The sequence below is a fragment of the Hippopotamus amphibius genome, chromosome 2 (assembly GCF_030028045.1).
Source record: "Hippopotamus amphibius kiboko isolate mHipAmp2 chromosome 2, mHipAmp2.hap2, whole genome shotgun sequence".
NCBI lineage: Eukaryota > Metazoa > Chordata > Mammalia > Artiodactyla > Hippopotamidae > Hippopotamus > Hippopotamus amphibius.
The window spans coordinates 194,356,262-194,375,000 of record NC_080187.1 but is presented as its reverse complement, the minus strand read 5'-3'; the positions used below and the strand labels follow the sequence as shown (position 1 = coordinate 194,375,000).

General features: G+C 39.8%; 2 protein-coding genes across 4 annotated transcripts in view; one reads left to right on the top strand and one right to left on the bottom strand.

The window, feature by feature from the left end:
* The first annotated feature begins 2,247 nt into the window (after positions 1 to 2,247).
* On the top strand, positions 2,248 to 10,900 carry LOC130844690 (RNA polymerase-associated protein LEO1-like). The gene is made up of 10 exons (XM_057720796.1): positions 2,248 to 2,350; positions 2,989 to 3,134; positions 3,892 to 3,976; positions 5,031 to 5,125; positions 5,690 to 5,824; positions 6,004 to 6,090; positions 6,322 to 6,457; positions 7,320 to 7,476; positions 8,197 to 8,294; positions 9,650 to 10,900. Exons 1-10 carry the CDS (start codon positions 2,267 to 2,269, stop codon positions 9,710 to 9,712), a joined length of 1,086 nt encoding a protein of 361 aa, XP_057576779.1. The 5' UTR covers positions 2,248 to 2,266; the 3' UTR covers positions 9,713 to 10,900.
* Positions 10,901 to 15,682: 4,782 nt separating this feature from the next.
* TMOD3 (tropomodulin 3) overlaps positions 15,683 to 18,739 on the bottom strand; it is a 77,675-nt gene continuing 74,618 nt past the window's right edge. For all 3 annotated transcript variants that reach the window (XR_009051371.1, XM_057722197.1, XM_057722198.1), the window contains one exon: positions 15,683 to 18,739. Coding sequence is in view for 2 of the 3 variants with exons in the window: in XM_057722197.1 (XP_057578180.1) it covers positions 18,705 to 18,739 (35 nt within the window). In the remaining variant the exon portion in view is untranslated.

Sequence of the window (18,739 nt, the reverse complement as noted above, 5' to 3'; positions counted from 1 at the left end):
AGCATAATACCTTCTAGGTCCATCCATGTTGTTGCAAATGGCAGAATTTCATTCTTTTCTATGGCTGAGTAATATTTTATTGTACACACACACACACACACACGCGTATATATTTATATATTCCACACCTTCATTATCCATTTATCTGTTGATGGACAGTTTGCTTCCATATCTTGGCTATTGTAATATTGCTGCTATGAACATTGGGGTACATGTATCTTTTTGAATTAGGATTTTTGGTGTTTTTCAGATATATACCCAGGAGTGAAATTACTAGATCACAGGGTAGTTCTATTTTTACTTTTTTGAGAAAGCTCCATTGGTAAATATTCACCGCACCAATTTACATTCCCACCAATAGCATATGAGGGTTCCCTTTACTCCACATTCTCACCAACATTTGCTATTTGTAGACTTTTGATGGCAGCTATTCAGTGAGGTGATATCTCACTGTGGTTTTGATTTGCATTTCCCTGAATGATTAGTGATGTTGAGCATCTTTTCATGTACTTGTTGGCCATCTGTATTTCTTCTTTGGGAAAATGTCTATTCCTGTCTTCTTCCCTTTTTTAAATTTATTTATTTATTGGCTGTGTTGGGTCTTTGTTGCTGCACATGGGCTCTCTCTAGTTGCTGCGAGCGGGGGCTGCTCTTCATTGTGGTGTATGGGCTTCTTATTGTAGTGGCTTCTCTTGTTGTGGAGCACGGGCCCTAGGCGTGTGGGCTTCAATAGTTGCGGCACATAGGCTCAATGGTTGTGGCTCACGGGCTCTAGAGCACAGGCTCAGTAGTTGTGACTTACAGGCTTAGTTGCTCCGTGGCATGTGGAATCTTCCCAGAGCAGGGCCTGAACCCGCATCCCCTGCATTGGCAGGCGGATTCTTAACCACTGAACCACCTAGGAAGTCCTTCTTCCGATTTTTTAATCAAGTTTTTTTTTAATATATATATTGAGTTGTATGAGCTGTTATATTTTGGATAGTAATCCCTTATCAGTCATATCATTTGCAAATATTTTCTCCCATTCAGTAGGTTGTGAAACTAGTCTTCTTGCTTGAAAATGCTGTAATAACATCACTTGGGGCAGTTTGCATTCTCCTCAAGAATCAGCCAGCTGAGTGCTATCTGACCCATTTTTTACCAGCAGACCCATAACTAGAATCTCATCATATTCTGGCAAAGAAAGTACAAACTCTGACTAAAGAAGAAATATCTTACACAACAAAAGAATTGCAAACTTTTGCTCATGAAATGTGAGCAAAAGCCTGGGGAATATGTGTGGAAGTAGATTCTAAGAATGTGAGATGAAAGACAAACACTAACTACCTTGGGCCAAATTTACTGATATGGGTGTGCTTATATATTCTGGATTTGATGTGTTAGGACATACAGCCAGACATGGCTCTATACTTGATTGGTTCACCAAAAAAACTCCATGGTGGCCTACATTTAAATGAAGTTGAGATGCCACAGCTTCCCTGGCTTAGTGCAGGGAAAGAATCCAAAGACAGGGAGATAGGAGTGTCAGAGTAGACATATTTTGTGTGACCTACATACCACCCCTCACCTTCCCCAACTACATTCCCTGAGATGGCCAGCTTAAAACACCAACATGTAATATATCTAAGAGTCAGGAGTGGTTTAGCACTGGCTCAGGGTCTCTCTTGAGGCTGTAATCAAGATGTTGGCTGAGACTGTGTTATCTAAAGGCTTCCCTGGGGCTGAAGGGTCTGTTTCCAAGATGGTTCACTCACCATGGCTCTTGGCAGGAGGTGTCAGTTTGTCACTTCATGGGCCTCTCCACAGCAGTGTGAGTGTCTTCACATCATGGCAGCTGGCTTCCTCCAGAGCAAGTAAGTGACCCACGGGAGAAAGAGCAAGGCAGAAAGGACACAATGTCATGCCGAGCCTTGGAAGTGAGGCTGTGTTCTATTGATCACACAGACCAACCATGATACTTGTTGGAGGGGACCACGCAAGGGCAAGAATACCACAGGCAGGGATCCCTGGGATCTGCCTTGAAAGCTGGCTATCACAGCAACTTGGCCTTCCACCAACTGACTTTGCCATTTTCCTTCTCTGTAGACACTCTTGTCAGGCTTCTGAGGACCAGGCTCAGGGAGCCAGTCTGAGGATGCTTTAGTACAGGTTTGGTTTATGAATCTTGGGAGTATGTTGAAGTGATGGCCTAAGAACAATGTGAGGAACTTCATAGGGAAATTAATACTGTGCATTTTTCTCCAACATTGAAGATTATAGTGGGACCATGGATCTGTTTGGAGACATAGATGACATTTCTTCAGAGAGTGATGGGGATAGTCAACCACCCATTCCAGGACAGCCTGTTGCTGTAAGTACAATTACAGATCTCAACTGGTCCCACTGTTCAAAGCCAAGAAGAAAGTTTCAGAGGCTGATGGGTCTGACTCTCTCATGTAGAGAGAGGACACTGATAATCAGTCTGAAACATCTGATGAATGGGTGACTTTCTTAGCTATGTTGGGAATTTCTGGATATTAAAGGGCATAGAAGGAATTGCTCAGAATGAATTTGATGCCAAACTTTAGGGCCTAGATTGTGAGGACTCATAATTTAAAAACCTTTGATTTAAAAGCTTTTCTTATTCAAATCTGTGCCAAGAAGTGTATACTATTTGGCATTCTTCTCTGATTTTAATAGTTACTTAGCATTGAGGGGTTGCATAATTTCACACTTCTGTTGCTAAATATCTTATGCAAACTAGAGATGTCAACATTTTTTCTGGTAATGCAGGCTAACAGGTCTTGTTTTGCATGGTGGTTTTGGGGGGTGGGGGGTTGGGGAGAGGATGAAATTTTAAGCAGAGGTCTTGGAGGGGTTGCCAACTGCTTTATCTTTGAAGCGGTGTCTAAATTTACTTCCTGTCAAATCTGCATCTGCCTAGTGCAGAAGGAGAATTAGAGCATTTCTAATGTCACCTTAAGCTCTCACATTCTGGTTCTCTCTTAGTATCGACGTGGAGTGCCCCAGGGCCAGCAGGAGGAAGAGCCAATTTCTGAAACCAGAATCAAAGTAGAAATTCCCAGCATCAACTCTGATTTAGGAAATGAATTGTACTTTGTTAAACTACCCAAATTTCTCAGCATAGAACCCAAGTAAGCGGACTGATTAAATGTTTTTTTTCCTAAGACACTGAGTAAAAATATGTGGAATGTAAATGTTTTTCTTATTTATAACAAGTTGGCTAATCACAGAGGTGGGAGATTTCTCATGTAACTCTGAAAAAATAAATTTAGAATGTGCTATGGTAGAAAATGAGGAATTACCGGTGTGAGAAAGTTTTAATGCTAATAATTCTTCTAGCATTTTGGCACTTTCTTATAAATGAACAGACATAGCTGATGAAGGTATTTTTCACTACCATAAAGCTGAAATATTAGAAAATGAGAGTTAGAAAGTTTGCTATAGAAATCACAAATGTTCAATGCAAAAGTCAGAATCTAGAAAGGTCAGTTAATTTTAGACTACAAAATAGTGTTGATGGTGTTACTCACAAGGGTGCACAAGTGCAAGCTCTTGTGCAATTAAACATGCCACTTTTCTTAAAAAATATGAAAAGATAGATCATGTGTCACCAGTATACTTCAGAGGACATATTTCACCAAACAAAAAAATAATTTAAAAACTTTGAATTGTTAGTCATATTTGGATTTTATTTCAGGTAATATGTTTTAAAATCAAATTTCAGGAAAGTACAGTAATTTGCATACGTCTTTGAAGTTTTACATAAAGTTATTTGTCTACTCTGATTTTTTTTAATATATTAGTGCATGTTGTAAAGATTATTGTCTTATAGCATTAATTATATTCAATACCAAAGAAGGCTAATACTACATAAAAAACAATTTTTAGGCCTTTCGAGCCTCATTATTATGAAGATGAATTTGAAGATGAGAAAGTGCTTGACGAAGAAGATAGAACCAGGTTAAAATTAAAGGTGCCATTTCACCCTTTATTTTATTCCTGTGTTTTGGTTGTTTGTTTGTTTTTCCTTTTATAAAGTAAAACACACAGATAACAATTTGAGATGTGCTTATAAAATGACCTTTATGTTTATTGTTCAGTCAACAGATAACTGTTTAGAAAAAGAAATTAAGTGTCTTTTCAGAATATTTTTAGGGGAGAAGGTACATATCCTTTTAAAAAAAATCCTTGTAGAATCATCACTTTTCTAACCTTTCTTTTGCAGTTGCAATTTTTTGACAGAGGTAAAAATAAAAATTCTTGGAAACTGTTAGCTATTTCCTTCAGGATAAAGAATAATGTGGCTAGGTATATGGAACTGCCTCCACATTTTATTGTGGAGAGATCTGAGCGGCTTACCACAATAAGAGTATCTCAGACTGTGGAAATTCAGATTATATACAGAAAGAGGCCTTGTCATTAGATGGTCGAAGGCCTGGATGGCAAAGCCCTACCACTGCTCTCATGAGATGGTGTCATCTTTAACTGGGTTTCGAACGCACTTCTGCCAGAGGCTGCAGTGGTAGTGGTGGCAGGATCCATTTTTACGCTACTTTTGTAATTTAGAGTTTCCTACCACATGGGTAGCAAAAGGTTCAGGTTTTAATTTGTTATTACTTAATTGTATTTTTTTTTTTTTTAATTTAATGCTCAGAGCCTCCCTGACTCACTAGGCGAATGGGCCCTTTTTTCGTCCTTCTTTCACTGAGTTCATAGCCCTTCAAGTTGGGCTGCAATAGACAGAGATCTCAGTTGGGAGCGCCTACCTCATATGGGCCCAAAGTTTTTGCTTCCACTGCCATGAACTAGAGTTCAGAGAAGATTAAAACCAATTGTCTGGTGAGTTTAACCACCATCTCTAGGTATCTGTAGCAGGAGGGTTTCTGTGTTGCCTAATCAGCTATTCTGTGGTGAGCTTATTCTCTCACCACCTATGAACTCTTGGCACGTGATCATAAGTCACTGGAGCAAAAAAGAACATGCAGTTAGTAACACTGGTTTTCTAATGCCTCTGTGTTCTGAACCAGATAGAAAATACTATACGATGGAGGATACGCCGGGACAAAGAAGGAAATAGAATTAAAGAAAGCAATGCTCGGATGGTCAAGTGGTCCGATGGAAGGTGAGCACAAGTGCCTGAGGAGTGTGGAAATACCCAGAGGGAGGCCGGGGATGAATGAAGTTTTCTGCATAGGACTGTATTTTGGGATCATCTTTCATTAAAGAATTAACACAATCTAGGCCTCTGGCATTACCTGGGAAACCTGGGAGAAATAAATAAGGCTTAGATCACAGTGCTGCGCTGGGAGACTCTAGTCACAGACCCAAGATGTGATCAAATTCACAGCATCTATCTTATTGAGATGAAAACCTAATCTTAGCACCCACATGTGACTGTTAGACATTACAATTTGGTATGTTTGAAAAAATGGTTTCTATTTTTCTAATGAAGTGGTAGAGATTGGGAAAATGATAAAACAATTATAGTTCAAGAAAGGAAGATGGATTTTACCACCTTTTACTTTGAGAGGAGGTAGGTTAGTTGTTACCAGTATCTTCTCTTTGTTTTTCTTATGAATTCAGTACAGGGACAGGATCCTGCAGTTCCACAGCATGTTGGATAGACTAGAAGCTATAGGATTTGTTACACATCCACCCTAATAACTGAACGATTGTTTGTTTCCAGCCTGTCCCTGCATTTAGGCAACGAGGTGTTTGATGTCCACAAGGCCCCAATGCAGGGCAATCAAAACCACCTGTTCATCAGGGAAGACACTGGTCTGCAGGGACAAGCCATCTTTAAGTCCAAACTCACCTTCAGGTAACTATCCACAGTGACCCACTGCTACTTGGCAGTTAAGGACCAATAGGGTAGAGAGGTTGGATGTGCAAAAAGCCCACCTCAGTCCTGACTGAGGTGATTTGAGGCACAGCTCACAGAGGCCCACGGTCTGGTTCCCATGCGTTTTCTCACCTGTGCAACAAGTTGCTGTCTCTCAGGGAGCCAGTTCACGCCATGGAAACCAACATAAGCCCGCGGTATAAACCAGAAGACCGGTTGTTAATTCACATTGATCAACGCACCCGGTAAGAGGCCTAGACTGCCTGGGCCGCTGTGCTGGGCCGCGCGCCCCTTCCCTGCGGGGTCGTGTACCTGGGAAGCCGGCCGATCGCGGGCATGCTCCTGCTGTGCGCACGCGCTCGAGGAAAGGGCCGCGGGGGCCGGTGCGTCACGCTCCACGGCTGTGTTTGCTGCGGGTGTGGTTGGCTCCAAATGTTCTTAGTAAACAGCGAGACGTTTTTGTCTGTTTCCCGCAGACCTCACGCTACAGACTATGCCACACATAGAAAGGTGACCCTGCCACTTGCTAATAGATGCTCGAGGACACAGAAGATTAGAATCATACCAATAGCTGGGCGTGATCCTGAATGCCAGCGCACAGAGATGATTAAGGTATGTTGGCTTAGATTTATCCTGGGATTGTTTGGGGGCATTAAGAGCTGTGCATTCCAGGATATTAATTCTTCATTTCTTATTGCCGCAGCCGTCTTATTTCTCATAGTTAGGGAGGCAGCTTAACCTGAGCGTGTGGTTAACCCTAGTAATGGTCATAGTCAGTGGCCCATGGCGACATACAGTAATCCAGACCCTCAGGTGTTCTCTCATCCAATCTATGAGATTTCCGAGGGAAACTGGTAATTTAACATCATTAAACTGTGCAGATAGGAGGGGCTGTGGAAGGTCAAGAGAACATTCCTGATTCAGTTGACACTGGCCCTGTGAACCCCAACACGTGGAAGTCAGGCAGATGAAAAGGAATGAAGTCTCTACCTTGGGGCTCGGGGACTCTCCCCACCAGCACCTCCCCATCCTGCCATCTGGAGCTGGGGGGAGCTCTCTAGGTTGCGGGCCCCAGACAGCAGTATCTGGACACCATGGTAGTTTGGTGGAGCCTGGCAAGTCAGGTGTCTGTCTCAGGGGTGAAGAGACCCCGCCTCCCTCAGGGATCCGCTGGGTATGGACAAGGTTCCCCGGGCTGGTCGCTGCCGTCTGGGCTTTGCGTGGCAGCACAGCGGACGCTGCAGCTCCCACGGCCGTGCCTCTGCCAGTTCTGATGGGCGGTTGCTGTGAGGGAGGCTTTGCTGCTGTTACAGAGCTGTAAAATGGAGAGAACTACACCCTGAGGACAGAGGAACTGGTGTTATCCTGGGCGAGGCATTTACATGTTCTTTACAGAAAAGTAGTTTCAAGTGGGCACTAAGCTCCTTCATTTTTCTTTTTTTTAAAGTTCAGTAATTTATTTACTTCTTTACAGAAAGAAGAAGAACGTTTGAGGGCCTCTGCTCACCAGGAGACCATCCGTCTTCGGGAAAAGCAGACTCAGCGGAGGCCACGTGCCCCCTACCAGGGCCCCAGCAGTGACGAGGAGGAGGGTGAAGCCATCAAAAACCGTGACCGAGGGGAACGCCGAGGTGAGCTGGCGAGGAGGTCACACTTCCTCATCTCAGGGCCATCGGACCGGTTATACTCTGGGGGGCTCTTACTACCTGTCCTGCTTTATTCACTTAGGACAACAGTACAAAGGCCTTTTGTTTTGTTCTTCTTAGGGCCACTTTCTCACAAAAGAGCTTCGCTAGGAAAATAAGGCACCACCATAATAAAGAGAATCAATTAAATAATTTATGTCCTTATGGAGGAAGATGTGTAATAGGCAGTTCACCTGTTTGTATAATTAAGGATCCAGTGTTTAAACTCTGTAGTTTTTGGGGGGTTTTGTTTGTTTGTTTGTTTGCTTTGGCCGCCACATGGCTTGCAGGATCTTAGTTCCCCGACCAGGGATGGAACCTGTGCCCCCTGCAGTGGACGTGCAGAGTCCTAACCACTGGACTGCCAGGGAATTCCTTTTTTTTTTTTTTTTTTTTTGTAAATTTTGTAGTTTTAAAATATGTGTGTATGAAGCCCCTTGGGTATTTAAAAGTGATCAATCTCTCCAAGGGCAAAAACCTCTCCCATCTAAGTCATTTAAGCATGTTTGAAAGCTATATATACCTCTTCACGAAAACTTACAAAAGTGTTGGCTCCTTAGGGGAAATACACGGTGGGAAGTAACATTCAGCAGTAGAAAAATTCAGGAATAAATGGGTCTTCATCTTTGAGGGTCAATCCCATATCTAAAGTCCCTTTGCTTTCAGAGGAACAGGCGAGAATCTCTTCTTCAGAGAGTAATGAGGGACCAGATGAAGAAAAAGCTCAAAGATCGCTGAGAGCAAAGAAACTCACCCGTGATGAGGTAAGACCAACTTTATTCAATCTGAAGGGGGTTGCCCTGTAGGCACAAGTCAATCCTGGAATGAAAAGGAGCTCACAGATGTCTTCACACCTCCCTGTGACTCCATGAAATGAATGCAGTGACAAGCCTGGGGTGGCCCAGAGGAGGGCCTCAGTCTTCCCCACTGTGCGCAGCAGGAAGGCTGCCCAGAGCAGGCGCCCCCTCGCTGGGTGTTGAAGGAAGAGTGCTGAGGTGGGTGAGCCAGTGGACGGAGAGGCCTGGGAGAAACACATGGCTGAGACGCCAGGGCTTGACTAGAAATACGTATGTGCGGTAGAGCAAGGGGCCTCTCACGTTCATCATGGGTGTAATAATAGTGGAGGGTTAGTTCGTTTCCATGTTGTTAAAATTATTTTCCTTTAATTATTTCCTTTCCCACTTATAAGATCACAAGTACAAAGACAATTTAAGTCTTAATTACACAAGTGAATCATTGTGTTGTTGCCATTGTGGCATATTCATTCATCCAGTGTTTTCTGAGCATGTAACAGGTTCCGCTTATGGGTCTGGAGTCACAGATCGGAGGAAACATCTCAGTAATAGAAATCGCCCTTACTGTGTAAGCAGCATTCATTTTTCATGTGAAAAAATACATTTAAAACTTGGAAAGCATACTGAAAAAGCACAAAACACAAGCAGTCCTTTTTTTTATTTTTTAATTTATTTTTTGGCTGAGTTGGGTCTTCATTGCTGCACGTGCGCTTTCTCTCCTTGTGGCACCTAGGGGCTGCTCTTTGTTGGGGTGCACGGGCTTCTCATTGCGGTGGCTTCTCTTGTTGCAGAGCATAGGCTCTAGGCACACAGGCTTCAGTAGCTGTGGCACAGGCTGAATAGTTGTGGCTCGTGGGCTGTAGAGCACAGGCTCAGTAGTTGTGGCACACAGATTTAGTTGCTCTGCGGCATGTGGGGTCTTCCTGGACCAGTGATCGAACCCATGTCCCCTGCATTGGCAGGCAAATTCTTAACCACTGCACCACCAGGGAAGCCCCACAAGCAGTCCTTTTTAAAAAATTGGCTTTAAAATACTGAATTTTAGATAGAGAAAATGAAGTACGGAGGAGGCAGAGGAATGTATTGCAAGTAATACAAGCGGAATCCCCGTCAGAATAGAGTGAGGTGTCCCTCAGCCCTGACTGCTACCCAGGGAAGCCCAGGCTCCCCTTGCCTGACCCGTAGAGACAGTGTCTGTGGACAAGGTCACTGGTGGGGGATCGAGTTCTAACATGTCTCTCCATCAGCTCAGAACTACTTTAGACAAAATTTCCAGAAACGTTCAGTATTGAATTTTACACTTTTTCTCTCTTGTATCTGTCCAGGAGGCGAAACCTCCAGAAAGAAGAAAGCAGGTGGTGAAGAGGAAGAGGATGACTGAAGCGTGAAACGTGCTCGCTGTAAATATGGTTTTTAACTGTTTGTTTAAAACAAGAATGAAATGACTTGTTTTGATTGAAGTGAGGAATTGAGTTGCTTTTGCATAATCCTAGTTGTGGTTAAAAAAATGTTCAGAAGCAAGTCTGTGATTTTAGAAAATCCATTCTTCCCAAACAAGAAGTTTATTTTGGTAAGTGTTTGCTCTGGGTCTTGGGTTTCCTTGTCAGAGCAGGTACAGCATGGGAGGGCTTGTTGTAGACTCTGTGCTTTGCCAAGTGCTGCATTGGCCTTACCAGTTCTAATCCTCAGAACAACTTGAAGGGCAGGTGCTGTTACTCTGATTTTACAGACATGGAAGCTGAGTTAGAACTTAAGACCTCTGTCCAAAGCTTTTTCTTAAGTTTAAAAAAAAAAAAAGCATTTTTGAGACAAGGGTCAGGAACTTATTTGCACAGCAGTCATACTGCTGAGCAGATACATTAGTGATGTTATGGAAAAAGACACCCAAAATACCTGAGAGAAATGGTCACCAAAAGGTTTAGAGAAAAGAGCAGTGGGAAACAAAATACTAGAGTTGACTTCTACATTTGTGACTGGTGCAGTAGCTGGAACATAATAGGTGCATAGAAAGTATTTATTGAATGAACAAACCAATGATATTACGTTGGGCAAGTTATTTAATTTCTCTGAATTCAGTTTGCTCAACTTGGTGGGGTTTGACTTGACCATGTAAGTTCTTCATGATTTAATGTTTATATTCTTCTACCTCTAAGAGATGAATACTAATTAGATATGTTTTTTTAAGAAGTCTTTTGTTAAGTAGAAATGGTTAAAGAAAAAAAATGGCCCATCATCTTACCATGCAGAAAACCTGGATATACATTATATTTCCCTCCCATTTATATTTTTAAAGTATAATTTCATAGTTGTTTAGTACACAGCCACAATTAGCACTGCTCCAGAAATGCCATTTAGACTCATCTAGACGCTGAGACATACTAGCGCAGTTCAATCATAAGGTTGGCTATTCTTTTTTTAATTTTATTGACGTACAGTTGATTTACAATATTGTGTTAATTTCTTCTATACAGCAAAGTGACTCACTTATACATACATATATTTTTTCATATTCTTTTCCATTATGGTTTGTCACAGGATACTGAATATAGTTCCCTGTGCTATACAGTAGGACCTTGTTGTTTATCCATCTTATATATAATAGTTTGCCTCTGCTAATCCCAAACTCCCAGTCCTTCCTTCTCCTACTCCTCCACCCCCTTGGCAACCACAAGTTTGTTTTCTAGGTCTATGAGTCTGTTTTTGTTTCATAGATATGTTGGTTTGTATTGTACTTTAGACTCCACATATAAGTGATATCATATGGTATTTGTCTTTCTGACTTATTTCACTTAGTATGGTAATCTCGAGGTTCGTCCATGTTGCTGCAAATGCCATTATTTCATTCTTTTTTTAATCGCTGAGTAGTATTCCATTGTATATATGTACCCTATCGTCCTTATCGATTCATCTATCTATGGACATTTAGTTTGTTTCCATGTCTTGGCTATTGTGAATAGGGCTGCTATGAATATAGGGGTGCATGTATCTTTTCGAATTATAGTTTTGTCTGGGTATATGCCCAGGAGTGGGATTGCTGGATCATATAGCAACTCCAATTTTAGTTTTTTGAGGAACCTCCATACTGTTTTCCATAGTGGCTGCATCAATTTACATTCCCACCAAAAGCGTTGGAGGGTTCCCTTCCCTTTTCTCCACACCCTCTCCAGCATTTGTTATATGTAGACTTTTTAATGATGGCCATTCTGACCGGTGTGAGGTGATATCTCATTGTAGTTTTGATCTGCATTTCTCTAATAATTAGTGATGTTGAGCATCTTTTCATATGCCTATTGGCCATCTGTATGTCTTCTTTGGAGAAATGTCTATTTAGGTCTCCTGCCCATTTTTCGATTGGGTGACTTTTTTTTAATTTATTAGTTTATTTGTTGGCTGTGTTGGGTCTTTGTTGCTGCGCACGGAGTTTCCCTAGTTGTGGTGAGTGGGGGCTACTCTTTGTTGTGGTGTGCAGGCTCCTCACTGCCGTGGCTTCTCTTGTTGCAGAGCACAGGCTCTAGGCACATGGGCTTCAGTAGTTGCAGCACATGGGCTCAACAGCTGTGGTTCAGACTGTAGAGCACAGGCTCGATAGTTGTGGCACACGGGCCTAGTTGCTCCGCAGCATGTGGGATCTTCCTGGAGCAGGGATTGAACCCGTGTCCCCTGCATTGGCAGGTGGATTCTTAACCACTGTGCCACCTAAGAAGCCCGGGTTGTTTGTTTTCTTGTTGTTGAGTTGTATGAACTGTTTGTATATTTTGGGGATTAATCCCTTGTCGGTTGCATCATTTTGCAAATATTTTCTCCCAGCCCGTAGGTTGTCTTTCTGTTTTGTTTATGGTTTCCTTTGCTGTGCAAAAAGCTTGTAAGTTTGATTGGGTCCCATTTGTTTACTTTTAATTTCTATTGCCCTGGGAGACTGACCTAAGAAAACATTGGTTTGATTTATGTCAGAGAATGTTTTGCCTGTGATTTCTTCTAGGAGTTTTATGGTGTCATATCTTATGTTTAAGTCTTTAAGCCATTTTGAGTTTATTTTTGTGCATGGTGTGAGGGTGTGTTTTAACTTCATTGATTTACATGCAGCTGTCCAACTTTCCCAGCATGACTTGTTGAAGAGAGTTTTTTCCCATTTTATATTCTTCCCTCCCTTGTGAAAGATTAATTGGCCATGTAGGTTTTTTCCTTGGCTCTCTATTCTGTTCCATTGATATGTTATGTCTGTTTTTGTGCCAATACCACACTGTTTTGATTACTGTAGCTTTGTAGTATTATCTGAAGTCTGGGAAGGTTATGCTTCCTGCTATGTTCTTTTCCCTTGGGGTTGCTTTGGCAATTCTAGGTCTTTTATGGTTCCATATAAATTTTAGGATTATTTGTTTTAGTTCTGTGAAAAATGTCATGGGTAACTTGATAGGGATCACATTAAATCTGTAGATTGAGTCAGCTATTCTCTATAGAGGCCAGCTTTGAGACTCTGCTGCTTCAGCAGTAGGACTGAGGCAAGGCAGTTGGGCTGAGCTTAGAGGCCCTCAACCCTTGCAGACATGCTGGGAAGCTTAATATTTGAAGGCCAAAAGATGTTTGGGGATTTTGGACCCACATGTGGTTGGCCACTCACATTATTTGGTACCTAAAGGAGCAGGGTGCCACTGGGCTGAGCATGAGGACACTGTCTCTTGACAACCACAGGTCCTGATACTATGTCCACTCAGACTGGCAGAAGCTGAATTTACCTGACAACTCAAGCACCCGAGCCTCCGACTCACTGAAGGGGACAGGCATCAAGGCTTCCCGTATATGAGTGTAAGCCCGACAGCCATCCTTGGAAGGCCGGTCAACGTTAAAGATTCAAGGGGAATTTCTTTATTCTTTAAGTTTCAAAATTGAATTGTTTGACATTTATCCCTAAGAGTTTCCTCAAACCCATTACATATTTCACTGATTTTCTCCTTTGGTTGGTGGATGTAGGTGACTGACGAGAGATGTCTTTGCTTTACTGTAAAAATAATCTCTAGTTTAAGAGCAGGGTTGGCACCCGTCAGGCCCAGAACACACTGTATCATAGGTCCCTGTTTCCTCATAGTTATCAACTCAATTTTCAAAAAAAAAACCTCAATTCGATTTTATGGACAGGCCAGACTGAGGACTGATGGTATGCGATGGAACCATATGAACTTACTATTTTTATGGGTACAAATGGTCAAGTATTGGCAGTTTTATATGATTTAAGTTAATAGGGTGGGATAGGAGAAGTCAGGGAAATTTCTAAGCTTGTTCTTAAGAGGTGTGTAAAGAATGAACTTTAGAACATAGGAACTAAAGTGATTTTCCAAAAAGTCCAAGTCTACAGTATATTTGATAAACTTTATTGAAATTACTTATTCCAATATGAAGTGGTAAATTCTAAATGCCTATAGTCCATAGTCTTCAAAAGAAACTTCACTGTGCTGTTATGAACCAATATTAGAAATCTTAACATTTTGTAACATTTAAGTTACATTTAAGTATTATAAAATTCACTGTTTTTATAAAAATTGGAAAAATAAAGCATTTACAGCATTTTAATATTTTAACATTAAAAAATGTACTTAAATGCCCAGTTTCATGTGACTAAGAATGATGCACTGTTATAAAGGTAATTTTCAAGCTTTTACACATAACTAAAACCAAATATAATTCATCCAAAAGACTGAAAAAAAAGTGGGCATTTATGCAAAATTACAAAGGTTTTTTATGCTGTGTGTGTACATATACATGTATGTGTGCAATTTTTTTTTTACAATTTATTATTTTTTTACAATTCTTAAGCAGACCAATCTAAAAAGTTTAAATAGCTGAATCAAAGACTTTCTTTTCTGAGTTAAGGTGAAATTTAAACTCCTAAAAATTGCTATATATACCCACCAAGAAGCACCCAAAATTTGTTCTTAAACCTTACTCTCTGAATGGAATACAATATCTGACAGAAAAATTATAGGCCTATTAATTGCTTTGCAGCATTTAAAACATACTAATAGTCTGTAGAAAAGGGAGTTAAGCCTCACATATGTAGACTCTAAGGGAGTTTATCTTAAAAGAGTATGAACTTGAACAATGATGCTAACAAAACATGGCTGGTAGCGTTTCACAGTGTTACAGTCTGTTCTTATCTAGCCACTAGAGCAGATGTCCTAAGTAAAAGTCTTTATATGTCAATGAAGGCCTGTCTAAAATACTCGGTAATGGGTACAAGATTGGCTCCTCTGAATGATCAGACCACAGGTTAGAGTTTAGCATTAACAAACTGTTATAAATGTTTTATTATAAAAAAAAAAACTTCCAATTTGATCAGTTTTTATAGGGAAGGGCTTACAGAACTAAATTATAATGCAGAAAAATCAATATGACATAAGAAAGAATGACCAAATTAAAATGACATTAAGAATAATAAAAATCTTTTTTGCTCATTGTAAATACAATTTTCTCAACTTAAAAATCTGTGAAGAGTTCCTTTGAGAAGTAGCTAGAAACATGAACTGTCTTATGGTGAGAAACACCTAGAAACATTAATGTTCACTGAGAGCTGATGGAAAAGATAGTTCTATAGATGTTTAGATTGAGGAACTCACGCCCCTTGATAGGAGTTGCTCTGACATATGCAGTATGTTTGGTTCTTGTGGGTGCCATGTCTTCAGTTAATACTATTCAGAAAGTAGAGTGGTCTTGAGGGCATTATGCTAAGTGAAGTAAGTCAGACAGAAAGACAAATACTGTATGATCTCATATATCAGAACCTAAAAAAATTAAATTCATAGATACGACAAACAGATTGGTGGCTGCCAGAGGTGGGGTGTGAGGAGTGGGTGAAATGGGTGAAGGTGGTCAAATGGTACAAACTTCCAGTTATAAGAAAAATAAGTCCTAGGAATGTAATGTACAGCATAGTGATGACAGTTAATAATACTGTATTACATATTTGAAAGTTGCTAAGAATAGATCTTAAAAGTTCTCATCACAAGGAATAACATTTTTTAAAACTATGTGAGGTGATAGATGTTAACTAAACTTATTGTGGTAATCACTTTACAGTATGTGCATATAGCAAATCATTATGTTGTACACCTTAAACTAAAACAATGTTATATGTCAACTTTCTCAATAAAACTAGAAAAAAAAATTTTCAAGTGAAGTGGCATTGTAATGAAGGAGGAAAACGAGACAGTACTGAACTTACAGAGAATGGAAATTGCTATGGATTCTAAAAAAACAATGACCTTTGTATCTGCTGGAAGGCAATGGTGATTGCTGATTTGTAAGGAAAAAGTGAGACAATCCTGGGATCACAAAGCCAAAATTTTAAGATTTTATGAAACCTCACGAATCATTTAATCTTATTTTAATGGCGGCAAAGGTTAAAATAATGTACAACAGAACATGACTAACATTTTATCAAAACATTTTTTCTTTTATAATTTTCATTATACCATGGACTCCCCCCCTTTTTTTTTTTTTTTTAATTTTATTTTTTGGGGGGGGGGTACATCAGGTTCAATCATCTGTTTTTATACACATATCCCCGTATTCCCTCCCTTCCTTGACTCTCCCCCCTCGAGTCCCCCCGAGACTCCCCTTTTTAAATGAAAAAGATACTGTCAATGGAAAAACAATTTACAAAGCTCTATACATGGAACTTTTCCAGAGGGCACCTACTGCACAAAGCAAGTACGTGGGTTATTTCATTCAAATAACGAGAATTTGCAATTTAACAACAAAGATAATTCTCCTTAAAATCTCTAATAGTCTGCTAATTTTTTTTAAACACAAAATGTTTATTTGGTCTTTTAAATGACAGGCACCCTTAGAAAATGTATTTCACCTATACTTTAGACTTCTACTAGGCTTTAGCTACGAGAATATAGCACCAAAATCCATTTTAATAATATCAATATTATTAATATTGATTTTTAATACATATAATTTCATGTAGACAAACTGGAAAAATTAGAACTTCCAACAAATATGAATATAAAATTTTATAAAATGGGAAATTAAAAGGTTTTTTAAAAACAGTAATTTAAAAATGCAAAGACTAGCCTTTGCTTAGATAACCAGATTAAGTTTATACCAGTTACACTACAAAAACTTAAAAGTCTTAGAAAATCTTTGGTTTAAAAATCAAGACTATTTCACAATTCTAATCTATCAATATTATAAAATTTTAGATCAATAAAGAAATACTGAAAGTTACTAAAAGGGTAAGATGTGCCAGATTTTTAAAGATCAAAGTAAACATCGGTTTTCTCCCTTGTAATTACAATTCTTGAAAGATTTTCTGTATTCAATCAGATAAATGTTCACTCTTCTTAAGAAATCTTTTTTTAAATTATATAATGAACTATTGTAGCTCAGAACTGGAATGGTACAAGCAGAACACTCAACTTCTTCAAACTTTGATTAGTGAAAAACATATTACCCAGAAGTATAATATACAATTCTAGGTAGGGTCCCACCTACCTATACTTCAAAAAGAATTTTTGGGAGCAAAGGGTAACATACTTATCAATTTACTGACTTGCAGGGCAGGCAAGGAAGCCTTGCTAAAAGTGTACTGGTAGCTGTGTACACCTGCTCCATGCTGACTCCCCACCCTGCTGGAACTGTGCAGTCTCTAAAATCAAGTACATTTCCAAAGTCATTTATGAAAAGGAGAGAGGGAGAGAGCGAGTGAGAGCGAGCTTGACTTGCTAACTTGAAAAAAACCTCCAGCACCCTATAACTGAAAGGGAATATCGGAACAGTGCAAAGTCAATCATTGATCCCTTTCAAACACTGGATACTGATTCCAAAAAAAAAACACCACACACACTCAGTCCTTATGAAGGAGCTGCCTAGCTCATTAGATAAACTGTCCAGCCCAAGGCAAAGGAGCACACATTTTATAATTCAATTTCAAGAAGTTTTAAAAAAAATTAACAACAGACCTCTTCCCCTATTCTGGAAGGAGATTCCTCCCTTTAGAAAACTCTCCCTTATGTGATACACCTGGGCCTGAGTTGTTGGGGCCAGGATTGCTCAGATTCCTTTGTCCCCTGTCTTCTGTAGCTGGAACGCCTCTGACATCTCCTGCTCCAGCGGCTGCCCTGAAACATGGGCATGAATACAGGTCCAAATAGTCTACCACACTATCGGATCTGGAACAGTCTTCCCACCACAGTACACTGTTCAACTATGTACTTTAATACTTTGAGTGATAGGAAGACAACTTTTGTTATGAGAAATTGCTTTTATGCAATGTAGACCAAAAAGTACAAGATGACAGGAAACAGATGATAAAAGTTATATTTGTCAACAACAGCCATTTTCCTATTGGTTGGAAAATCTGTAGTTCAGACAATTCTGCGTTGCATATAGGAACACCTCACTATCCTGTGCAACTCTTAATTTATACCCAGGCCAGTTTCTAATTTACTTTACAGTAACATCAATTTAAAGGACCGTTTTGCATGCTCCTCAGACTTAATCTCCACCATTTCTTAACTTTGATTTCATGTGTTTAACAACAGCTTTCTTTTTTCTTTTATCCTAAGTAATTGAGAGCTGGCTGTTTGCCTTTTACAGGGAAGAAAATAGCTTTCCCACTCAGATACTCTTACTATGAGCTTTCACAAAAAGTTAATAATGCCCACATTATTAAAATGAAAAACTGCAATGAATTTAGACTCAACTATACTTTTAAACAAAGTGTGTCACCTGGCCAAGCTGATGACTTTGTTGAAAAAAACTGTAGGTGTTGCTGAGACACCTCGGACAGGTGCAGTGCTGAGGAATGTACAGGAGACCACTTCCTCTCTCCTAGAGATCTGCTTTGACTCCAAAACAGATGCCCAGTTTTCAGTCACATGTCTTTAAATGTCAGCATTTTGCTTTCTTGATAGAAGCAAAAGGCACACTCTTGCCAAGTTCATGTGTTCTGAAACAGGGAAAAGTCTCCATGCCACGGAAAAGGAAAGCTTTCTGACATCAGCAATGTCCCTTTTTGACTTAAAAAAGATTGGTCCTTAAAATGTTTACGTTATTCTACATAAATGACTTACTAAACTTTTTTACAATTGTATTTTTTTAACCCAAGACTCATCATAAACCATTTAATTAAGCTAAATTAAAACTAATTTTAGCAGAAAGTAGAAATAATGCTTTAGAATACAAAATATCACCTACTATTGATTTTACAATTTGAAACTGGTAACAACTTAAACTAGAAAAAAGATACATGTAGTTTAAAAAAAAAAAAAAAGGATTTCCAGTCTTTTCCCTTCTACCCAGGAAAATTTTACATCTGATATCACAATATGAGCCCTTGGTGACCTTTCGAAGTCTTCCAAAAATTATACAGAGGCGGACTTACTGGTGGTCTCCTTCAACTCGTCTCTTGCGAA